The sequence below is a fragment of the Lacerta agilis genome, chromosome 6 (genome assembly GCF_009819535.1).
Source record: "Lacerta agilis isolate rLacAgi1 chromosome 6, rLacAgi1.pri, whole genome shotgun sequence".
Lineage (NCBI taxonomy): Eukaryota > Metazoa > Chordata > Lepidosauria > Squamata > Lacertidae > Lacerta > Lacerta agilis.
The window spans coordinates 55,019,392-55,044,659 of NC_046317.1; the positions used below are offsets into that span (position 1 = coordinate 55,019,392).

Sequence of the window (25,268 nt, forward strand, 5' to 3'; positions counted from 1 at the left end):
TTTAGGGAAGTTTTTAATGTTTGATGTTTTATCATGTTTTTAATATTCTGTTGGGAGCATAAATGAATGGAGCATAAATAAATATATTATTATTATTATTATTATTATTATTATTATTATTATTACCACAAGGGTTATGTGACTTCAGCCAAGATGCTAAAGACATGAGCTATTTTGATGTGTACATGGATGTGAGAAGCTCCATCACTGCTGAATGCATAATGCTGAATCTGAGTGTGTTTAGGAAATGCGGTTGTTCTGGGGCAGCTTGGCTGGGAACTAGTGCCAGCTGCCAGGAGCTTATTTCTGATTCTGGCTTCCTGTTACTTTCCAGACAAAACTGGGTTGTATTTTTAACCTTTCAGCCCTAGTTCCATGTTACCTCAGGGATTGTCTCCTCCTCTTTGCTTAGGTCATCAAGTGATATTCTGTATGAATTTTACGTATTCCTCAGACTTCTCACGTGAGGGGTAGGGTCTTTTTGGCGGTGCCACTCTGTAAAATTGATTACCCAGTGTGGTTTAGCAGACAGATTTACCAATGGCTTTTTGAAAGACAGCAAAAGCATTTCCTTTCATACAACAGAGGCTTGAGTCCTTCTAAATTGTTTATCTTGGTGCTGCTACTTTGATGTTTTATTGCTTGTCCATTGTGGTGTTCACATGTTTTAATCTTGGGTTTTTGCTTTTGTGTGTGTATTTTTTAAAAAATTGTAAGCCATTTTTAGGAGCCACTGATGACCAAAATGGCTGAATATACGTTTGAAAAAGATAGATAGATAGAAATTACACTGGGAATAGTATTGATTTAGCTAGTTCATTCCCAGCACATTTTCTGAGTGCTGTTGCTGATGCCATCTGCCGTTACTCTCTCAATTTAATTTCCTTTTGATATGATGGAAGCATGATTGCCTGTAACTAGCATCATTTCTCTCTGAGCAGAGAAAGATCTAATTTATAAGATTGTTAGGCTTTCATAGCTCATGTTTCATCACCTCCACTCATTTCTTGTGTTTAGTTTTGCAGGAATTCTCTACAGAGGAGCGAGACCCCGTGAGGGTTACGGAGGGCTGGGGGGTGATGTTTACTTGCAGCCCACCTCCCCATTACCCAGGTGAGACAATAACAGCGCACTAGAAACCATATTCTCAATCCATCAAATGACAGAGATAGCTAATGTTATAAACCCATACATAATCGTGTTTAGCAATTTGGACAAAGCGATTCCTTTAATGAGAATATAATAAGAATTCTGCTGGATAAGCCTAAGGCCCATCTAGTTCAATAGCCTGTTCTCAAAGCGGTCAAACAGATGCCCATGGAAAGCCCATAAGCAGGACATGAGTGCAACAGCGCCGTCTCTACTTTCAGTTCCAAACATTTGGTATTCAGAGGCATGTTGTCTCAAACGTTGGAGCAGAACATCGCCATTTGGGCTAGCAGTCATTGATAAACTTATCTTCCATGAATTCGTCTAATTCTCTTTTAAAGTGTGGTGGCCATTATTACCTTGTTTGGTAGTTAATTCATACGAACCTAAGAATATCCTTCTGGATCAGGCCATCTGTTCCACCTAGTCCAGCATCGTGCTCTCACAGTGGCCAACTAGATGGCTGTGTGAAACCGGCAAGCAAGGCATTCTCCCACCCCGTGGCTTCCAGCAACTGGTACTCAGAATCATTAATGCCTTCGAACATGGAGGCAGAACATAGCTGTTATGGCTAGGAACCCTTGATAGCCCTATATTCCATAGTGAACTGTGAAGAAGTACTTTCTTTTGACTGTCCTGAATCTTCCAACTTTCTGTTTTATTAGATGGCCCTGAGTTTCTAATATTATGAGAAAGGGAGAAAACTATCCACTTTCTCCACACCTTATGTAATCATGTCCTCCTTTTGCTGTTAAAATCACCATTGTTTTTTTTAAATTTGTGGCAACAATTATCCTTGCAAAATACTGGAAATGTGCTGCCATTGTTTTCTACACCAGAAATGCTTAAGCCAGACTTCAGCATAGCAGAAATTGATAAACTACCAAGGTTCTATCCAAAGGAGAAATGTATTGCATCTAAATGTCTCTCTGTTTGATTAATGGTTACCATTTATAATATAATGGAATCCATATTGTAATTACATTGTCTTTGAGAAGGAAGAGAAGGAAGGAAAGGAAGGAAGGAAGGAAGGAAGGAAGGAAGGAAGGAAGGAAGGAAGGGAAAGAAGAAAAGAAAGAAAGAAAGAAAGAAAGAAGAAAGAAAGAAGAAAGAAAGAAAGAAAGAAAGAAAGAAAGAAAGAAAGAAAGATCCAACTTTTCCAATTTGTTCATATAGGTCTGAGCAGTTTTCCCTTTGCCCTGCCACTGTCTCTTGGAAAACCTCTTTTGTTCTAAATTGGAACAAATGGCAGTCCATGGAAAACCCAATAACCCTCTAAACTGCAGGTTTAGGGAAAGCAGTGGGCAAAGAGAGGCCCTAAGTTGTGCCTGGTCTTTATGGTTGAAGCAATAACCTGCTTATCAAGTGTAAACAGCAGTTGCCATGGGATGGTATTCAATGCTAGTCCTACTCAGAGTGGACTCATAGAAAGTAATTTATCTGTTTAACTTAGGTTCATTCATTTAAATGGGTCAACCACAGAGCCTGGGGCTTGCTGATCAGAAGGTTGGTGGTTCGAATCCCCGCAATGGGGTGAGCTCCCGTTGCTCGGTCCCAGCTCCTGCCCACCTAGCAGTTCAAAAGCACATCAAAGTGCAAGTAGATAAATAGGTACCAGTAGGAAGGTAAACGGCATTTCCGTGCACTGCTCTGGTTCACCAGAAGTGGCTTTGTACACCAGCTCCCTCGGCCAGTAACGCGAGATGAGTGCCATAATCCCAGAGTCGGACATGACTGGACCTAATGGTCAGAGGTCCCTTTACCTTTACCTTTACTCACAGTAGGTCTTGCTTTATTACGTCCCATGCTTTCTTGTATGTACAGGCAGCTGAAATGTGAAGTGTTCTCTAAGAAGCATGAATTGCTCTGTTCATCTCAGGCTGCGGCTGTGAATTCTGGAATTCTCCCAGGAAACAATGAAAATAATTGCTGTCGATTTCATGCCAGAAACTGATATTGCAGAAATTGCATCATTAATGCTCTTTGTAGATAGGCGAATCTGTGATTTCAGTTCATCTCTACCTTCCACTCTACATGTTTTGGTTATCAGGGGACGGCATGATTATTACTGGGTGGGTGGGGGGTTGCAGTGCACATAAGGAAGGAAGGGAAAGAGCATGTGAATGAGAAGAGATCTCTTGTGGGGTGTGGGCGGAAGAAAGGGAATTCTGGTATGGAAAACTTTGAGAAACCTCTGGCTGAGACCCACAGGACTGTTGAACTTTAGCCCACAATCTGTGCTATGAGGAGTCGGAAGTAGTAAAGGAAGAAACCAATAGCAGGTCCAAAGTTCTTGTCAAGAAATTGGAGGGCACTGGGTTCAGTTCTCTAAAAATGAACATTGTGGGAGCATTGTACATCCCCTCTAGAATAACAACAAATACGCTCACTTTTGTTTCTTTGTTCAGAGTGAATGAATAGCTACTGGACTTAGTTTGTGTCTCAGTCTGGGAAATAGTGTACCGAGGTCAGCCTCAGAGCGTCACTCTGATACAGAGCAGCCAGTGTTTCATCCTCTCCCTCTCTCTCCCTTTGCACACAGGACTTGCATACCGCTGGTTTGTGAACGAATTCCCCAACTTCATCCCAGCAGACGGAAGGCGTTTCATCTCCCAAAAAACGGGAAACCTTTACATTGCTAAGACAGAGGCCTCTGACCTTGGCAACTACTCCTGCTTTGTCACTGGCCAGATTGATTCCATTCAGAAGAGTGTCTTTAGCAAAGTTTCTCAGCTCAATCTTCTTAGAGAAGGTTAGTGCACTGGCGACCCTCAATGATGGAAGCCCAGTTGAACAGATCCCTCTGAGAGATGCCCTAGGAGGGCCAACTCTAGATGCAGGCATTTCTGAAGTAGGCCTGCAGAGCCTGTGACCCACCAAGCCAAACATACCTGCCAGCCATGTATGGTGTCCTATGAGAGGTTCCTTGCCTACTTGGGACTGCAAGATGCCATGGTCCCTGATTACAGAGGGTCCCGTGTTGTACGATTCGTGGGGGATGGGGAGCCTTCCATGCAGCTGGGTGATATTCAGTGCTTATTTCCTGGCCATCTGTGCTGAAATCTGAGTCCTCCTCCTTGGAGCCAACCAGTAGCTTTGGTGATCTGAATTTTTTTTGTGGGTGGAGAGGTAGGTCATTCTTACCATCCCCATATAGCAGATTAGGTTGGGACAGGTTAAGAGAGAGTGGCTGGCCTAAGGCCACCTCAGGGGGATCTGCTGTAGCTCAATGGTGTGGTAGCCTACATGCTTTGCATGTAGCAGGTTCCAGTTTGATCCTTCATGTCTCCAGGTTGGGCTGGGAAAGACTCCTGTCTAAAACCTTGGAGAGCCAGTGGCTGTCAGTCTATCCCAGCCTTTCCCACCCTGGTGTACTCTAGATGTTGTTGGGCTCCTACTCTCATCTGCCTCAGTCATCCAGCCAATGGTCAAGTGTGATGGGAGCTGCTGACAAAAACATCTGGAGGGCATCAGGCTGATGGATGCTGGTGTAGATGACACTGAACTAGATGGAACAGAGGTGGACCAGGATTTCCTTACTCATCGCTCTCCTCTTCCATCACAAGCTATGTCAGAGCAGTGTGGGTGATGGCTGTGTGGCAGCCACGGCTGTGCCACACCAGTAATGTAAAAACTGGCTCTGCAAGAACACAAAGAAGTAAATGCTGAACTTAACTTCTTGGGTTTCAAACGTGCACTTTTTTTGAAGATGAGTCATTTTGGAGGCCTGTGCTTTGCAACATCCTGCATTGGTAGCTTTACAGCTCTCAACCTATTGTCCCCCTTCCCACAGATTCCAGGCCGTTTGCTCCCAGTATTAAAGCCAAGTTTCCCTCTGACACTTATGCTCTGGCCGGGCAGCTGGTGGCTTTGGAATGTTTTGCCTTTGGGAAGTGAGTACTTGTGTCAATTGCCTTTAACCTCTCGCTGGTGACAACAGAAAAGTTGCAGGACAACGTAGTTATGAGCTGAATATTGTAGACTCTGTTCTGAGGAACAAGAATGCAGAAGAGGAAGGAAGAAGAGAACTGCTATTTGAAATATCAGAGAAACTGGAGAAAGTTCGAGGATCATAGGCTCTTAGCCTGCATTATCTGGAACATAGCCAAGCATGCATTTGATGAAGCCCTATTCCCCATCTATTTTACTCCTTTGCCCTGTCTGCGAGTGAGGTTTTTAATAATCTGAAAACTGTTTTCTCCTTTGGATGACTTTTGGGTGTTGGACAGTAAATGTTGACTAGTTTGAGCTAGTACCCACCCAGGAGTGGCTGGTGTGGTGATGTGGAGTCAGCCTCCCAGCACTGGTACTGCTGCCACTTACCTGGATGGTGCAGGGCAGCAGCGAATTCAGGGCTGCCTGGGTGCACAGATGGAGGCAACCAGGTGCTGCCAGTGCACCTGGGTGGCCCTGCCCCATCCAGGTAAGCAGTATTGATTCTGGTGTCAAGAGGAAGGCGCCATAGCACTGCCCACCCCACCAAAGCAGTGCATAGGCTGCTCCCGAACTCACCAGAATCTGTTTTTAATGTTATGCATTTGCCTTAAAATGGATGGTGTAATAAATTAAAAGAGTGCCTCTGAGCATGTGCAAAGACCACACCAAACTGAGATTCGCAGGTGGGTAGGTGGTAGTGATTCCCCCCCCCATCAAGAGGATATGATTTGCAAGAAGACTTGAATGCCAGCAGAACTCTTGTTTCTATAAATTAAGGTGTGGGTTGAGAGAATGATAGTTTACTAACAGGTCAAAGAGAAAAGCTTGGCTAGTTTAAAGAATGAAAGTCATGAGGCTCACAAGGAGGAAAGGGAAATAATTGAATTGCACTGGATTCCACTGTTTGTTGCTGTTGCATTGATCCTGAAGCTTGAAGTGCCCTTTTACAGAAGTTTATTTACAATCTAGCCCTGTCCCTCAAATAAAATGGCGGAAGTTGGACGGTAGCCAATCCTCTGAGTGGATCACAACGGAGCCCCTTCTACAGTTTAAGGAGATTGGCTTTGAAGATGAAGGCACTTATGAGTGTGAAGCTGAAAATGCCCAAGGAAAAGACACCTATCGGGGCCGCATCATCATCCAAGGTAAAGCACTCCTGGAGGTTCCTTCACAAATATCTTATCCTTTTATTATCCCACCCATCCTTAGAATGCTTGGGGCAGCATAGTTGGAGCTCCCAGCAATCCCCTGACATGCAGCCATCAGCTCTACATCTTTCCTAGTATATTGATCCAAATGAAAAGAGAGTTGGAGGTCCCTCCTAAACCTTTCTCTGTGCTTTTCATATTTCCCAAATAGTGCACAGGGTGGGTGGAAAGCTAAACCATAACAATGAAATAAGGGATCCCTAAGGATGGAATGACTAAGTTCACCAGAAGCGGCTTAGTCATGCTGGCCACATGACCCGGAAGCAGTACGCCGGCTCCCTCGGCCAGTAAAGAGAGATGAGCACCGCAACCCCAGAGTCGGACACGACTGGACCTAATGGTCAGGGGTCCCCTTACCTTTACCTTTTAAGGATGGAATAATCTGCAGAATCTAGGGCTGAGATGGGCTGTGCAAATCTGTGAACCTCCAAGTCACATGTTTTCCCCATATTTTTTAAAAAATCAATGTTTTGGAAATGAAATGTGGTATGTTAGGGGTCGCACATTGTAATAAATTCCCACCACAACTTGAGCAGCACAAATCTCGCACTGCTTCCTGTATGAAGTGCATACATCCCATTCTCTTCTTGTTCTTTTTATAGCTCAGCCAGAATGGCTGAAGGTCATCTCAGACAAAGAGGCTGACATCGGAGCAGACCTTCGCTGGAGTTGTGCTGCAGCTGGCAAGCCAAGGCCTACTGTCAAATGGCTACGGAACGGGCAGCCCTTAACCTCTCAGGTATCCCATCTGTCACTGGCATTGTGGTTACCTTTTGTAGGTGGGGTACAAAATATAAATGCCACATAAAAATGCAATAATAAATATGAAACCTGTTTAAACGATGGGAGCAACGAAAACCACAGTTGAAAGTACAAAGCAGGCTATCTGCCACTAACTAACTAATAGAAAACTTAGAAGCTGCCATATTAAGGTCAAGAGAAAGGATTGAGCATTCTTAGGGCCATGATTCAGAGGTAGAACATCTGCCCTGCATTCAAAAGGTCCCATGTTCAATCCCCAGCATCTCCAGGTCAGGCTGGGAAAGTCCCCTGTCCTAGAGAGCAACTATTAGTCAATGATGATAGTGCTGAGGTAGGTAGACCAGTGGACTCTCCCTACAGTACTGTGTTCAGCCACCTGTTGTCAATTCTGTAAACTCAAGCCAGTAGCTACCTGGAAACAACCTCAAATGCTCATTTCTCCTGGTTAGGTTCTTAGGCCCAAACTAGATGTGACATTATGAATGCACTTAGCAGTTGTATGATTTTAAAAAGTAATAATTAAGAAGTAGTAAGTAGCTGTGGGGAAGACTGATCTGGATCAGAACTATGTAGGGGGAGAGGAGGATTTTGTTCTGGTTCTTGCACCAAAGGGATGTTTCCTCCAAGCTGCAAGTAGCAGCTGTGCAGGGTAGTCTGGATTTGAACCGCCACCAAGGGTTAAATGCCCCTTTGGGGTCCCAGTCTAAATCCCGTCTCCCCAGCATTTGCTATATGTTTTTCTTTAAAATAATCACACAATTGTTAATGAATAATGCCACAATTTGGTTTCGCTCACATTCCGGACTATCTTCCCATTAATCACAGTCGGTATTTACTCAGCAAGAGTTAGTGGCACTTAAGATGTGAATGAGCTATAACTGGGTAATAAGGAAACATGTTAATTTGGATTGTTAGGGGATATTTTAACTGAAGGGCTTTTGATGCAAAGGCAGAAAGCTTAAAGAATAAGGATTAATCCAAAGTTGTACTAAAGCCGAGAGACTTACATGAAAGGGTAGTGGACTTTGGAGTTCACATATTAGCTAACATTGTATGACTTTTCCAAGAGCAGATCAGAAAACAAAGGAAGGGCTTTAAATACAGAAATCCTTGTTACCCTTCAGAGAAATACATGATAAAAATACAGAGCAAGCTATGTACCATAAGCCTATTTCGTATTAAAGTTTTACTTACTTGGTCTGTATCTATAGACAACTTTCCAAGGGCTGTATACCAACTGAAGGCAGGGCCAGAGGCAAAAGTTGACAGAAAGGTTAATGTCTCTTACCTGTGTTTGGTAGGCTGAATTCCAGCAAAGAAAAAGGCAGAGTTTTCTATACACAAACACATTACAACAAATACACATCTCTCCATTCAAACAAGAGGCACGGTCACCTTTCAATGAAACTTTCCAGTCAGGACAACCTGATGAGGAACAGTGAGGGGTCATGGCCTTGGTGACAGACCATGGCCTAAAGAGACTCCCTGGGGCCAGAAAGAAGGACCGAAGGACCACATTTGGAGTGCCCATAGGCCAGAGGCTAACCATGCCCTCTAGTCATACGCACAGAGACACATGAGTGGCAGCAGGCACAGAATAGGGCAAATGTGTTGAGCAGCACAACCGTGTCAGCACTGAGAGAGGTAATTTGATGTTCTCTACTGAAACTCACATCTGTGTATATAGCACTTGCATTTCATGCTCTGTGTTGTGATCTAACCACCTAATCCGCTTGTTTGCACAGAATCGCATTGAAGTGAATAGTGGGGATTTGAGAATTTTAAAGTTAACAATGGAGGACTCGGGGATGTACCAGTGTGTCGGAGAGAACAAGCATGGCAGCATTTATGCAAGTGCTGAATTGGCTGTGCAAGGTATGTTCTGGATTTCTGTGGATTGTCTGGGCAATACCGATATGCTTTAGAAAGGAGGTTATTTCTCCAAACCTAAGACGGGTTTTTTTGAAAATGCAAAATGAAGGATTGTGCAACTGAATTATGGCATGATTGCTCAGAAGTGAGCCCTGTGTGTTGAATGGGACTTGCTCACTAGTAATAATGCTTGGATTTTAGTCTTAAATATTGGCAGATTCCCTATCTAAAAAGCAGTAAGATAATGGACGGGCCTAATACTTTGCCATATTGCTTAATGGTGAATTTCATTTTTAACATTTTATTTTCTATAGTCCTGGAGGACTGCTGTTAACAGATTGTATTCTAGCAGTTTCAGTGGCAAGAAAAATCTAAGAAACCTCAAATGGTTTTAATTTGAAATGTCAACATCTGCTTAGGTTATGGGGCAATACAGTATTTATGGCCAATCTCAGTTGGTTTTTCTCAAAGATCAAGGCACTGTCGCAGCCAAGACTGAAATATGCTTACATGCATAGTAAACTAGCAGACTTTTAAATCCATATTGGTATGTGAATTCAGTCTGATGTAAGATGAATAGAGGTGAATTAAACTTCTCTAATTAGCCACAACATGTTCCCCTATATTGTTGTTTAGTACTATAAATTTTATTAACTGTGTGTATTTCTGGCTCATTTGCGTTGACAGGACTGAACAGAAACAGGCAGCTGCCCTCTTAGACATTGAGCACACATTTCAATCAGTTTCAGATTCAATGACTTCTGGGGTTTTGAGTTTTAAAGTTCTGACTTTGAAATTACACTTGGAATCAGTAATCTTTCTGTTCAAAATTTAAGATGTAGCTATTTTGAAGTATTAATAAAGCTTAGGTTTGGACATTTTATTCTTCAAAGTGTTCAGTTTCAGACTTTTTGGGCTTCAGAGATCTGAACTTGCAGCATGCTGATTTTCACACTGTAAAACATGATCACATTTGCATTTTGTTCAATGAATTGGAGGTTTATGTAGTTAAATTTGTCTCACTTGGACTAAACACTGAGCCACCTCACTGTTACAACATTACTTTAGGTGTCCAGGTAACAAACAGGCAACTTTATTTAACAGAAGCCGTGAAATATGTTATCGTGTTACTTTTGCACTATTATAGAATCTACAGGAAGCTTGCCTTTACCATTCCCAGGGCTCAGCATTTGTAAAACCTACTTAATCATTTTATTTTCCCCTTTAGCCTTTGCTCCAGATTTTCGGCTAAATCCCGTGAGGCGACTAATACCAGCAGCTCGAGGCGGAGAAATCATTATCCACTGCCAGCCAAGAGCTGCACCAAAGGCCATTATACTCTGGACCAAAGGGACTGAGCTTCTGAGCAATAGCTCTAGGTATGAGGACCCTTAAGCTAGTTCCTAGCTAAGACTAAGTAGCTTTGAGCATGCAGTCCCTTCTCAGTGCCATTATCCTGCTGGCTTCTGGTTAGCTTAAATTTATTGTGTGGAACCGATCCCATGCATGTTTACTTGGAAGGGTGTCCCGGTGTGTTCAGTGGGGCAAGTCTCCTTAGGATTGATTCTTCAGAAGCAGCATCTTCTTGCGTGGTGGCTCTGCTCTAAGCCTCTTGAATTGTTTTTTTTGGGGGGGGGGGGAGGGCAGTGATATCTGTTGTCCGAATGGCAGCTTGACGGAAAAGCATGATTTGTGCATGAATGTGAGAGGTTTTTATTCAGCACTTCAGTTGTGCTAGGCTGCTTGGATTTTGAAGCATCACCAACATTTACTATGAAAATCTAGCAAGCAAGAAGTGGTGTTGAAACTGCGAAGGAGTGTCCTCCCTGCTACTCAAGATGATTTCCCAGATGGTTAGAAGAGTGGTGGACAATTGCCAATCCTTAAACAGCTTGTACATAGAACAGTATCCCTAGAGGATTTGCACAATAAGAATGTAAGCTGGAATCACATCACATTCAAGCAGCTTGAGGCAGAAAAATGGCAACATCCTTTAAATAAGTGTATTTCATATGTGGGAGTATTCAGCTTTACATGTATATCTTATCCAATGATTTAAAAGTAAGGACATGTATTTTTTTTGGTGAAAGTTAATCATAGCTACTGTCTGATATCCTAGCCTGCTGATTTAAAACTTCCAAAAGTAACTAGAGTTGCTTGTTTGCTTGTAAAATAACATAGTTATCCAGTTGTTTGCTGCACTGTTAACTGCAGCTTGCATATGAGACCCACCTCCACATTTTGAATCATCTTTCTGCTATCAGGTGACCAGATGTAAGATAACCTCTAACAGCTTGAGGCAGGACTTAGGATTCCCTTTTCTTCCAGTAACCCTTTCCCCTTTATCTCTTAAAACAAAACTATACAGCAGGCTCCCCCAAAGTCTTTCTTTGGAAGGCCAATGTTATACAATGTATTATTTCTAACACCTTTTAGCTGACGTATTTGACAGAATTCATCACTGCCTTCATGCTACATGTCCTGTGACAGGCAAGTGGGTTTGTAGTTGCCTGAATTATTCTCTCACTTTCTCCTGATGGGCTCTTCTTCCACTGCAGCATCACCATCACTCCAGATGGCACCTTGATCATTCGGAATATTAGCAAGTTAGATGAGGGCAAATACACCTGCTTCGCGGAGAATTTCATGGGCAAAGCAAACAGCACAGGAGTTCTCTCAGTTCGAGGTAAGGGCATTTTATTGCCACTGGGACCAGATGTAATAATGCAGGGATTCTCAAGCTTGCTACCCCCAGGACCTACTCAAGAAGGCTGAAAATTACTGATGCCCACAGTCACAAAATTCTCTTATTTCTCCCATAACAGGTCTCCTCAGTTATCCTTTCCTTTCTATTTGTAGTTTGTGTTGTTGTTAAATATTATCATTTCATCTTACTTTCTCATTTCCTTCTGCACCTCCTCTGGCACTTTCCCCTCAGAAGAGGGAGCCCTTCCTTCTCTCCCACTAGCCTCAGACTTCTCTCTCTCCCACCATGCAAGGAATCATTGAGGCTGACTTTAGTCCAACCGAAAGGCTGTGGCATAGCTAGGGGTGGGGTAGGCAAGTGAGGAAACACTGGGCAAGATGTGGCCCTGTGGCTGGTCCCTGCATGCTGTTTGAGAAACACTGCAATCATGGAAAGGTCAACAATACATTTTGCCATCATTTCTGCCCTGCAAGTACTGCAGCAAGAGAAGAGTGTATTGCTAGTTCACTTAAGTAATTAAAGTTGGCTTTCCTTCCTTTCCAACCACATCAAGTACACAGTAAAAGATACAACTGGTTCAAGACGACCGTGTTGCAGCCCTTCTCACTGATTCTTTGGGGATGGCAGAACCGTAACTGAGGTGCTCTGGGCTTTCCTAGTTTATAGTTATTTTTTTCACCAGCAAATCTGCATTCGGAGACGGATGCCATTCACCTTTTTCTGTGTCTGCGTTATGTTAATGAAAACTGATGCACACAAACAACTATTGACAACTAACCATCATCTCACCTGCTTGTTCTGCAGATGCCACTAAAATCACCCTCGCGCCATCCAGTGCTGACATTAATGTAGGTGAGAATATTACCCTTCAATGCCGTGCCTCTCATGACCCAACAATGGACCTCACCTTTACTTGGTTTCTGGATGACTTTCTCATTGACTTTGTCAAGTCCGAAGGCCACTACAAGCGAGCTAGTACAGTGAGTACTGCAAATCCCATGATGCCCTATAATTTCCAGAAAAGTGGTCACAATTCAAGGAGAACCAAATACCCTTCTACCTCTTCATTGGGATGTCCTCTGATTTATATCATCTTTTGCCCACCGCTAAGATGCCGCCTGATTTTCTCTTGCCTTTCTTCTCTTTTAAACTTGCATGCCGCAATTTCTCAGCTTGGCTCTGACATTATTCCTCTTGATTCTTCTATCATAGAAAGAGAACATTGGAGACCTTTTGATCTTGAATGCTCAGCTGAAACATGCTGGTCGATATACTTGCACAGCTCAGACAGTGGTGGACAGTGCTTCTGAGTCAGCATTGCTGGTTATAAGAGGTAATTTTTCCTGCCCCACCACTCCACAATTTTTGCAATTTTTCTGCTCCCACTCCCAGAAAGACAGCCAACTTATATTCTCTACAAAACAGTATACGAGCTGAATATTTATCTTGTCACCCATCTCACCCACTAGTCAAGCTCCAGAGTAAAGTTGGCTCTGTCTAGTAAACCTGATGCCCTCCACATGTTTTAGGGCTACAATGCCCATCATATGAGATAGTCCAAAGTAGCTAGAGGGTTGGCAAAGGCTGATCTCATAGTAAGGACTGCCCAGTTACATTTCATACAAATATACACATTCACATATAGAATTGCATTCTAAAGAAGAAGAAGAAGAAGAAGAAGAGTTTGGATTTGATATCCCGCTTTATCACTACCCGAAGGAGTCTCAAAGCGGGTAACATTCTCCTTTCCCTTCCTCCCCCACAACAAACACTCTGTGAGGTGAGTGGGGCTGAGAGACTTCAGAGAAGTGTGACTAGCCCACGGTCACCCAGCAGCTGCATGTGGAGGAGCGGAGACACGAACCTGGTTCCCCAGATTACAAGTCTACCGCTCTTAACCACTACACCACACGGGCTCTTAAAGTAAGAGAGAGAGATGGAACCTTTTTCTAACAAGGTGGAAATATTTACTTCATGCAAATCCAGGATTGTGGTGTGTTACTACAAATCCTTCAACGGGGGCTGTGCGATGATAGCCTTACATTTCTCTGTATATAGGAAGATACTGAGGATCAGGAGAAGCCTTGGTAAAGAGGTATGTCTTCAGTTAGTGGTGAAAACACCACACGATTGGTGCTCACCTAATCTCCATGGGAAGCCCATTCCATATGGCAGGTGCCACAATGGAGAAGTCCCTCCTCACTTCCCCCCAGTAGATTCTGGTACAGTCAGGATGGCTCCATCTGCAGACAGGAGAAGATGTAGCTCTGAGTTGTTCAGGGCTTTATGTAGGAAAATGGACATCTTCAATCTGGCTCAGTAAATAACAGCAGCAAGCACAGCTCCTTTAGCACAGGCATTATGTGCACACATATCATGAAGCAGGATTCCTCTCTCTTAATGTTCTTCTACGTGGTTCTGGGATAACATTATGTCTGCTGTTCTTCCCTTTTTGGTAGGTCCTCCAGGGCCACCTGGTGGGTTGGTGGTGAGGGACATCAAGGACACCACTGTGCAGCTGAGCTGGAGCCGAGGCTTTGATAACCACAGCCCCATTGCCAAATATGTCATCCAGGCCCGCTCTCCACTCTTCTCCAAGTGGAAGCAAGTGCGCACCAGTAAGTGTCTTGAGGGCAGTGGCCCACACAGAACAGGCTTCAGTAGGAGGCTTCCCTGTTATTCCTTTAGCACTGCTTGCTCTATTTGTTCTATTCTCGTGCTTTTGGGTTATAGATCCTGCAAATATTGAAGGTAATGCAGAGACGGCCCAAGTGGCCAACCTCATTCCATGGATGGATTATGAATTTCGGGTCCTGGCCAGCAACATCCTTGGAGTGGGAGAACCCAGTGTGCCTTCTACCAAGATCCGCACCAAAGAAGCTGGTGAGTTAAGTATACCACCCGGTGGTGATGCAGGGTAGGGTCTTCTCTCTGGTGGGCCCTGTGGTTATGAAACTCCCTCCCTGTAGAGCAGTAGCTGTTTCTCCACCTGATCAGCATTTTGGTGTCGCCTGAAAATGCCTTCTTGCAAAACTGCTTTGCTCACCTGCTGTATTTATCTATCTTAGCGATATTTTATTCTGAAACAGATTTTAACTCTAATGATTGTGCCTGTATTTTTGTTGTATGCTGTCCTGAGCTCCTTTGGGAAGAAAGGTGGGGTAAAAATGTAATAAGGTATATACCTTATTTCCAAAGCGAGAAGAAGAAGAAGTTTCACTGCATGGTGCTATCAGAATTCTTAAAATGAGGGAATGACTCCCAGAAATTATTTTGGTCCAGTGGTTGTCACAAGCAATTGCTGCTTCAGCTTATGAACTTAAAAGATACATGACCTTCACATTTTCATGAGGACTAGAACATCTGATTTAAAAACTCCACAAAGTTTTTGCGGTGATTTATTAGGCCTTCTTTTTTAAGTGCATGTATTCTTGGACTTTCTTAGACTTCCCAAAGTGATGTCCTTTAAAAAAAAAATTTTTTTAATTGACATTCCTATTTCAGATAAAAGTTCAGTGAGACAATCTACCTGAATCTCTGCTTCAGTATACCTTCTTTATGGTGTAGTTGATTGATTCTAATTATTGAAATGGTGCTTTTCTTCAGTATTGCTTGACTTTTGTTTTCTGATTTAACATGTCATCTTCTGCCTCTCTTTTGGGGAATCACTCCAGCCCCTACTGTTGCACCATCTGGGCTCAATGGAGGTGGAGGAGCACCTGGAGAACTCATCATCAACTGGACGGTAAGCCAGCCACACAAAAGCGGGTGATTTCATTGCTGACAGGTCTCTTGTTTTTCTTTACGTTTCTTCTAGGGGTAGGCAAAATAATCACTGTGTGCCATGTGCAACAAAGCGTTTTTGTTGTTCAGGAGCACAAATACATGGAAATGATAGGGGTTGGCAATGACCACAGCTTTCTTTGGTTACAGCTTACCAGAGTTTGTCATAGCATTGGGCAGGGATCCCATCATCAGGCAGTCCACCTGCTGGCTGATGTTGCCCCCCAGTCCACGTCCTAGGGCACATGTGCCATATGTGGCACCTCCACTGCTGGAAGGATTCCACTACCTCCCAGGCTACTTCTGGTGCCAGCTCACCATTTGCCATCCTGTTATGCAGATAAAGTAGTTAATAAGGAAGTTCAATTTGCATGTATTTGTAAAATAAATCTATCAATCAAGATGCTTTTGTTTTCTATAAAAAGACCCCTATTTGATATTTAATAATAATAATAATTAAGAATACATTTTTATTTGTGCCCCACCCTCCCTGGCCAGAGCCGGGCTCAGGGCGGCTAACATCATAAAACTAACACAGTATACAAAGAAAACAAGAACATAAAAACAGGCAATCAATTAACTAAAATACATCTTAAAATTAGTTTAGAGCAAATTAAAATCTGAACAGATGGCAGTCCACGGGTAAAATTGAGAGTGGTTAATACTCTCCAGGGCCAGCTGTTACCACTGGTCTTATAAAGGACCTATGAGCAGACTAGGGGGCCTCTATAATGCTTGTTCTTACACAGAAAGGAAAGAATCAGACTGAACCCTGACCAAAAGCCTGGCGGAACAGCTCTGTCTTGCAGGCCTTGCGGAAAGATGTCAAATCCTGCAAATCCTTTAAAGTTGTCAAATCCTGCAAATCCTTTATTTCCATGTGAAGAGTACTTTTCTTTTCTCTTCTCTTCTCTTCTCTTCTTTTCTTTTTAAATAATTTTTATTAATTTTCCATTTAAACATATATAGTCACATCATTATTATCCACTTAACTTATTTGGCTCTTTAGACCCTATTGACTTCCTTCCCACCCACCTCTTGGCTTTCACAGCATTTTATATATACCTCAAAATTTAAATAAATGTAGAAAGGTAAAAAAAAACATCTCATTACAAGTCTTCAGATAACCCTACTAAGTACTTGTCGTTTCTAGGAAGGATACTTGATTTTAAACTGTACTACTCGTGTCCAGATTTTACCTCCTTTTTGTTCTCTTGCTTGTTTGACCAGCTGGCTTGTCACTGTTGTATACATAAATCTGTATAAAGCATGTCATGTGAATATGAAATCTGGATCCAGACCAATGTTGTGGAGTCTTTCTGTTTTGTTTCCCCCTCAACTGGTCCCGAACGGCATTTCAGCCAATGCAACGGGAGTACCAAAATGGAGATGGGTTTGGATATAGGCTCTCTTTTCGCAAAGAAGGCACTCAGGTGTGGAAGACAGCAAGCGTGCCCCATGCGGAATCCCTACATTATGTTTATCGCAATGAGAGCATCGCACCCTATACTCCCTTTGAAGTGAAGATCAAGGCCTTCAACAGGAAGGGGGAGGGGCCAGAGAGCCTGGTGTCCATTGTGCATTCTGCGGAGGAAGGTAGGCTGGGATCATAAGAGTGAATTGCATACTTCTGAGTTGGGATCATAAGAGGCTGGGATCATAAGAGTGAATTGCTCAGTTCAATTTCCACCTGATGCTTCTCTCAAGAGCACCTGCCTTGAGAGTTGTTTCCTTCCTTGCCCTTTGACAGGAGACCAAGTGTCCGGCTCCTGATATTTGCGCCTTGCAGATATTTCTAGACTTGGATTACATTTGCCCATAATTACAAGGTTTTGCTGTTGTATGTCCACAGAACCAAGAGTGGCTCCCTCTAACGTTACTCTCAAGGCAGTGTCGGCCACAGAATCAGATTTTTCTTGGGATCCCGTGGAGCAACATGAAATGAATGGAGTCCTTTTGGGCTATGAGGTAAGAAGAAATGGGAAGGAGTGGATCTGGAGCAAGGCTCAGGTTGAGAGGCAACCCCACAAAAAGAAGCACTGGACTGGCACAGCAAGTGCCACCTCAGTTCAGTCTGATAACATGACAGACTCTCCTCTTGCGGATAAGCTGATATGGGCTGTTCAGAGGAAATAGTCTTACTGCTGACTTAAAAATAAAATAACGCCTCAGTGTCAAAGGAACTCAGATTGCCATGTGTCCCTGTCTTCAGATCCGGTACTGGAAACATGGTGACAAAGAGGAGGCTGCTGACAGAGTGAGGACCGCAGGACTTGTCAACTCAGCACGTGTGACAGACCTCCAACCCAACACCAAGTATCGTGTAGCTGTCAGAGCTTACAACCGGGCTGGGACCGGGCCAGCCAGTCCTCCCACCAGTTTCATGACTACAAAACCACGTGAGTGAGCATTAGATGAAGATGCCTTTCTTTTCTGTAAATACTTCAGTCGCCTCTGTTGTGTGTGTGTGTGTGTGTGTGTGTGTGTGTGTAGCTTACTATGCCTGTTTTTTTTTCTTTTTATTGCTGTAGTTTTTGTGCCTTATAATGTGTGTTGCATCTGTGATGGTTTTACTTATTTCATCTTGCAAGCTGCTTTGAGTTTATCTTCTTGTATAGAAAAGCAGTATATACATTATATAGTGTTGGGGAGTGGGGATTGTCTGTGTGTTAACTAAGGGTGTGCCCCAACCACAACATTTGCCTTGTATTCATAGCATTTGAAAGCAGCCTGATCTGTTTCAGATCCCTGTCCATCTGATTTGATTTGTGAATTGGGTCCGAATCTGATGTGTTAAGTCCAAAGCTCTGTTTCACTCAATTGAATATAATGAGGAATCTACAAATGACGTTAACCATTTCCCTCCCTTTTCACATAAGTGGATGAAATTTGCAAGCAAATGAGTCCTTGCAGAGTAAATTTAGGCTGCCAGATTTCAGGCAGATCCATCCCAGAGTGGCTTCCTCTAACATTTGCAATTTGTCATTATTTAATGACACTCAAAATCTGATGCCTAATGCATATGGCACACTGAGCCTTGTGATAGAACTGGCACTGAGATCATTCCCTTTTCATTTACCAGAGTTAGAGCTGGAGAGAGGGGGGAACAACTTTTTCCTGTATCATCTTTATGGCAATGAGGGCTGAGTGTATTCTGTATATGTACATCAGGGAGGAGAGACATTGGGAGAGGTAGCAAGAGAGAAATGGGGATGACTAAGAATTGAGGAGAAAAGAAGAAGGTAAGTAAGAAAGTGGGAGGAGGACAGAGAGACATAGGGTGGTGCCTTATACTGACTCAGAACACTGGTCCATCTAGTTCAGTATTAGAAAATATTTACACTGACTGGCAGCAGCTCTCCAGGGCTTCAGGCAGGAGTCCCAGCCTTACCTAGAGATGCCAGAGGTTGAACTTGGGACCTTCCGCATGCTCTGCCACTGATCTACAGCCCTTTCCCAAGAGGCTAGAACAGGCATAGGCAAACTCTGGCTCTCCAGATGTTTGGGACTACAATTCCCATCATCCCTAGCTAACAAGACCAGTGGTCAGGGATGATGGGAATTGTAGTCCCAAACATCTGGAGGGCCGGAGTTTGCCTGTGCCTGGGCTAGAATGACTGAGGAGATGGGAGAAAGTGGAGCACAGGAGGAATGGGTGGGAGGGAACAGGGAATGCTCCCAGATTTCTAGAATGGGTAGCCAGATGGCAGGTGGGAGGAAGGGTTGTGTGGATTGGAATTCATCAGCCAAAGCATTGTCTGTAGGCCTCTATCTTGCTTTCTGATGCTGTAGTAAAGATCTCTGCCATTTTGTATCCTCTAGCACCGAAAAGGCCACCAAGCAACATTTCCTGGAAGTTTTCCAGCACCAGCATTAGCATCAAGTGGGATCCTGTGGTCGCCAGTTCAGATGAGTCTGCTGTCACTGGGTACAAGGTAACTTGTAGAAAGTCCCCCCTGCACCACCGCCCTTGGCTGAAGGATTCTTAACTTCTGAAATGCAGTATAATAAGTCAGTGCAAAGTATATCCCCCTGAGAAATAACACTGGGTGGCAGGGTGGTATTTCATTAATTTACCGAGTGAGCGAGACTCCTCATAAAATAAATGCTCTAGGCATTGCACAAATAAAAAATAAATGAAATAAAAAAATAACAGTAAATCCATACTGCAATAAAACCACAGTAAACTTAAGAGACAACCAGCATAAAAGTCCAGATACACAACCAGCACAATAAAATGCTATGTGCAGCACAGAACTAAGGCAACCATCAAATGCATACATTAAGAACCACTAAGCTTTCCCCAGGGAATTAAATCCAGATCTTAAAAGGCTGCTCCATTCTTTCTCTGTACCATGGTTCTGCATCTGTTGGGCAGCTTTCCATTTTCTCTGGGTGTGTAGCTGTGACTCTACACATCCTTATCTGTAAGTCCCATCAACGTTTGATTTCTAAACAAGGGCTTAACTCCCAAGTAAATTTGCACAAGATCAGGCTCAGGAGTCTTCTGCAAGATATTGGAAAATGCACGCGCCGCCCCTGTGACTGCTGGTTCCTTAAAGATAATTGAGGGATGGGAGTGATCCTTAAGTTGAAGGCGACTCACCAACAGTAAACTCAACATGCCTCCTCCCAATAGATGCTGTACCAGTCGGACCCGCACTCAGCTCCTGTTCTGTACACAGCCGCCAAAAACTGGATTGAGATCATGGTTCCAGAAGACTCTACTCATGCAGTGGTGCAAATCAGGACGACTGGTCCAGGAGGAGATGGAGTCCCAGCAGAGGTGCGCATCCTGAGAAACAGTGGTGCGTCTGCTCTTCTCTTTTCTCCTTATTCTACATTTATCGTGTAGGCTCAACTTTTTGCCCCAGCTGGCAAGTTCAAAATGGCAGGATCAACTGTCTTCAGTAATGGGCAAGTTTATTCTCCCCTTGCTTTGTTACTTGGTTCTCTGCTTTGGCATGAGAGTGGAAAATTAACAGGGATAAATGCTGGGGAAATAACAAGATTGGATGCTGTAGTGCTGGATCACATTTCTCCAGTATGGAGGATGAATAACAACTCTTGTCCCACACTTGAGTTGGAAAGTGTGCCTTGCCTGAACTCCTGCCAAGTGTCCATGGGTATTTAGTAAGAGCGTTCTGATTTGGTAGTGAAATGGGACATGGAACCCATCCCATAAACATTCTAATGCATATTAAATGGCTTGTATTTTAGAATACTTCTCTCCTGGCTTGCCTTTGTTTCACTTGTGTAAGTAAAAGTTGGGCATCCTTCAACTTGCCTATCTTATCATGAGCACTTCTCTTATGTAAAAGGGAGAGAAAGATCTGCAGTAGAAGATGGACTGAGAAGGATAAACTGGGAGTCAAGGGCAAACTGAGAAACATCTGCACAGCCTTCATGTAACAGGGGGAGCTGGGAATTTAATGGGCAGAATAGGGAGGGAAGCTGGGAACTGCAAGTGATTGAAGTACCCTTGACATGTCTCTAGGTACATAAGCATTCACACAATAGGCTTCCACCATTTCAAAAATGTTTTGCCATCAGTGGGGTGTTTGGAATAGGCCTGGCTGCTTGGCTATATTGTCATGGCCCCAGCAGCCAATCCAAAGCCATAACAGGGATGGTTAAAGGACAAACTACATGAGCCTCTTCCAGAAGCATGGCTGGTACTCCACCTATTCAGTCATCACATGAGTGGTGGCGGCAGGTATGTGCATGCAAGCATAGGCTATACGTCAGAATGCACATAGGGTGGGGCATTCATTGAACACACAGACCCCAAGCCCTGCTTCAGAAATATATCATGCATAGCATTGATCTCCAGGCTCCCAGAATCTGCCCCCACTGGTTCTGGAATCTAGAGTTTGTTCCAGGACTGGAGCAATGCTGACTCTTGCCAAGCCAGCGCTTTGCCTTCCCCTTCCCCTGTAGCATAGCATACAATGGGAAATACAGAACAAACACTTCAGGGAATTCTGAAGCTTCTGCTTGTTCAAAACAAAGGGCCTTTTTACTTGTGTTTTTGCAACTCAGCAGCATTGTTTCTTTCTTACAGGGACCAGTATGATGGTGCAAAATTCTGCTGACCGTCCAATGACAAATACAGTGGTTGCTCTGATGTACTCGCTAATTCTGTCTGCGCTAATGGGTTGCTTGGAGCTCTGATAACCAGCCCCTGTTAAAGAGAGATGTTGGATTCCTCCTCATCAAGCCAGATTGCAAATCAACAACTGACCATTGGGAGTACAAATTTCTACTACAACTAGTAGCAGAAAAGAACTCAAGAGAGAAAAAAATATATATACTCTTTTCTTCCTTTTTCTTTTTTTAGAAAATAGAATATTTCATACAAGACGCGAGTCTTTAATCAATCAGTGGGTTTTTTTAACTGAAGAAACAAAAGGATGAATTTCATATGAATTCTGGAAACTGGCTGTCTCATATTACTGTATTCAGTAGATTCTTCTGCCTTACAAAGCCATGTACAGAAGGAAACAGACTCTTAAAACTCAATCTTGAACCTTGTTTTCTTTCTTTCTTTTTTTAAATTACAGAATAAACGCAGTATCTTTTGGGGAGAGGTTTTCAAAGTGACGAGCATGCTCTGTATCATTCCAACCAGTATTGAACTGACGATTCTTGGGTTCAAAGATGAAGGAGAACTCACTGAGTGGCAGCATTAGCCTAATCACTGCCTTTCATGGCAACCAACTGAAGTGGATAAAGCTAATGGTGATGGACAAGCATTTCCCACTCCAGACTTTAGAAGAAGCAAGCAGAGCTTTGTGAATGGGTTGCCAAAAGTAGAAAATTGGGGCTCACTGGTGGAACCAAAAACATTACAGTTGCCTTGCCGTGTGGCTTCCACCCAGTATGTGCTGCTTGTAATCTTCGGTGCTTTACCACACTTGGCGCAACACACATGCACTTACCACTTCTTGCATTTTCCTTTGGTTTTCTTTCCTTCTCCTCCCCCTGCCCCACCTCACTAGGTGTTCTGCAGAGAAAGAGATACCAGAGGAGCTTTTATGTCAGGAAGGAAAAGTTCAGGGTCTGTCTAAAAGGGCATTTGAATGCAGTAGACTGGAGGTGGTTACTGCAGAAGCCTCTTTCCACTTTTACATAGTAATATCATCTGCCCAAACTTTCATTGACCTGCCTTGGACCTGAGAGCAAATTCAATCTATTAAGTTGCCATGCCTTTCCACCTGTAGGAAAGTTCTCAGGTCATGTGTGGTTGCCAAACCAATAAATGTTTGGCAATGTTATGCCTCTCAATGCCTACTGATCACTGTCAGAATTGAATAGTAGATCAATCGAGCGCCTGAACTAAGACATAAGAATGCTCACAGACACCTTTTGTTTCTCAGAACATTCTTCAGTGATTTAATGTTTGTGCTTAGCTGGTGTATCTCTCTTAGTGTGCTTTACATCTTTCGTAGACTAAGGAAGGGGGGGGCGGGAAACTTCAGCTCCCCAAACAGCTTGTAAGAACGAACCAATTAAGATTTGTGTAGGAATCCTGTTGCACATATAAAACACCCTCGTACTTTCTCCTGAACTCAGAAAATAGGACAGATGCTTACTGGGGCTACCCAGCCAGATGGGCGGGGTATATTACTACTACTACTACTACTACTACTACTACTACTACTACTGAGCCCACAGATTTTGTCTCTGAAGGGAAATGTTTAAGGTGCAGGAGTTGCCTATTTTAGCTATTGGACAACTTCTTCAGATCTTAAACATACAGAAATGGCTTGATGGTGGTGTTTTCCCCCTTGGTGATGGTGTTCTTCACATTTCACATTGTTGAATGGATGTGGATAGCAACCCTGTAGCTACTCCACTGGCTGGAGAGGTGGTAATTAACTCTGGCTATGTCTCCCAATCAAAATCCCCCCCAAGCGGTTATCAGCTCTAATAAGGGGGTAAGTACAGGCATTTCACTCAGCTTCAAAGGAGAAAGCTAGAGAAAGAAAAGGTTTGTTACAAGTCTATTTTATTGTGTCTGCTCCAATCCTAAGGTACCTACGTAGAATGTGAATTGTCCTCTGCAATTTACATCCTTTTTACAAATGTTAAATTATGTGCTAGCTTCCCCTTTTGGATTCTTCCCATAGTTACATCTGGTGGAAGCTCTTCTGTTGTTCAAATGCAAGTTATAGCTATGTTTTGTATATTTATGTGAATTTTAGAGTTCTTGTTCTATTTTTATTGAAGGCTTTGTATATTTCTTGTTTGGGGTAGATTGGTTGGCATTAAGAGGTTTTGTTGGCATTAAGAGAATCTCTCCAGCATATGAAGCAAAGTTCATTCCCAAATTGTTTGTAACTAGATACTGGGAAATGAACCAGGGACCTTCTGCATGTGGTCTACCATTGAACTGTGGCTACTCAAGATATGTCACTTGTATAGTTACTCAGAAGCATCAGGTGTGAGTTATCTCTGCACGACACATTGTGGTATACTAGGCTTAAATTAAGCTAGAGCTTGGACCAGGAACCTATCAAGTGATCATACCAAGTTGCCTTTGAAAATGTGCAGCATACCTTAACCTCTACTCTAGATAGCCATGGAGTGGGATCGGATTAGAGGATGCAGGTTCCAGGCAAGCTTGAGTTCCACCATTTTGCTCTTTCAGAAATTAAATACTGGTGGCAGCGTCCAGAGTATCTTTGGTTCTCCAGATGCTGCTGGGCTACCATCACCCCTGACCATTGGCCATGCTGATTACTGGTGATGGGAGTTGAAGTTCATTAACATCTGGAGGGCCACAGGTTCACCATACCTGTCCTAAACAGTGAGAGTTAATATAACATGGGATGGAAAAAGAAGTGTTCACCCAGCATTTCAAGTTCTCCTGACAACCTGGGCAGAGGGCCAAGTGATGATGGCTGGGTGTTTGAAAAACTGAGCTTTGATATTAAGCAAGATGCAAACTGAAAAGGGCGCAGAAGCCTGTTTTCCGGTGGTCTTGTATCACCCCCTCAACATAGTCTGCTTCACTTTGGTAATGTGGAAAACCTAAAAACTGTAGAGTAACTTTACTAGCATTGTGTATAAGTGCGATGCCAATAGTTTTACATTTGCATTCTGTTAAAAATGGCTGCTGGCGGGATACATCTTGTTGTTCTGCTCATCTCTGTTGAGTTTGATGGGGTGTAGCCTTGTCTCTTTTCAAGGGCATGAAAAGGCATTTTTCCTTCCCTAAGGTGGGGTGTTTATGAATCCAGTCAGGGCCTATGCCCCACCTCCTTGGCCAAGGAGTTCCACCTTGGTGTTAAGCTAGTTGTATCTCATCCCTCTTCTGCTCTTTCCCAGAGACACCCTTGGTTGCTCTCTCCTCCATTTAAGGGGTGGGTGGGTGCCAAACCAAGCTGCCTTTAAATATAGATATATATATATCCTGACAGAAGAAAGTGTTGAAGGTATCCTGTGGTGGGGATGAAAGAGCACATTTTAAAGCAGACTGACCTTATTTGCATCTCCCAAGCTAATACATGCCTAATACGTGGATTGGACCATAGTTGACCTTCGATTTTGCACTTCTCGGCCCAAAATACATACCAAAATGTGTAATAATAATAATAATAATAATAATAATAATAATAATAATAAGTGTTTTTTAAGGATAAAATAGATCTGGAAATGCACACATGGATAGAAAATACACATTTAAATATGGTTTTTGTAATAAAAATACATATTTAAATGATATTTAAATATGAATTTCTGTATTGGTTTTCAATAAATTGGAGGTTGATAAAGCAGGAAATGATAGATTTGTGAACGAACATGTGAGAAACTGACAGAGACTGGAAATAGACAGATCTGCCTAT

General features: G+C 43.1%; 1 protein-coding gene across 4 annotated transcripts in view; it reads left to right on the forward strand.

Annotated features, from left to right (window-relative positions):
• Positions 1-22,881, forward strand: part of CNTN2 (contactin 2) — a 56,871-nt gene extending 33,990 nt beyond the window's left edge. For 2 of the 4 annotated variants that reach the window (XM_033152788.1, XM_033152789.1), the window contains exons 5-23: positions 1,018-1,113; positions 3,692-3,901; positions 4,943-5,042; positions 6,055-6,230; positions 6,896-7,032; positions 8,801-8,930; positions 10,156-10,306; positions 11,486-11,613; positions 12,439-12,614; positions 12,847-12,967; positions 14,094-14,252; positions 14,368-14,517; positions 15,309-15,379; positions 16,779-17,013; positions 17,270-17,385; positions 17,630-17,816; positions 19,240-19,352; positions 20,057-20,225; positions 21,482-22,881. In XM_033152788.1, coding sequence (XP_033008679.1) covers positions 1,018-1,113; positions 3,692-3,901; positions 4,943-5,042; positions 6,055-6,230; positions 6,896-7,032; positions 8,801-8,930; positions 10,156-10,306; positions 11,486-11,613; positions 12,439-12,614; positions 12,847-12,967; positions 14,094-14,252; positions 14,368-14,517; positions 15,309-15,379; positions 16,779-17,013; positions 17,270-17,385; positions 17,630-17,816; positions 19,240-19,352; positions 20,057-20,225; positions 21,482-21,591 — 2,735 coding nt within the window. In that variant the 3' untranslated portion in view covers positions 21,592-22,881. Of the gene's footprint in view, positions 1-1,017; positions 1,114-3,691; positions 3,902-4,942; positions 5,043-6,054; positions 6,231-6,895; positions 7,033-8,800; positions 8,931-10,155; positions 10,307-11,485; positions 11,614-12,438; positions 12,615-12,846; positions 12,968-14,093; positions 14,253-14,367; positions 14,518-15,308; positions 15,380-16,778; positions 17,014-17,269; positions 17,386-17,629; positions 17,817-19,239; positions 19,353-20,056; positions 20,295-21,481 lie in introns of all 4 variants that reach the window. The other 2 variants (XM_033152790.1, XM_033152791.1) reach the window with 2 other exon arrangements.
• The last annotated feature ends 2,387 nt before the right edge of the window (positions 22,882-25,268 follow it).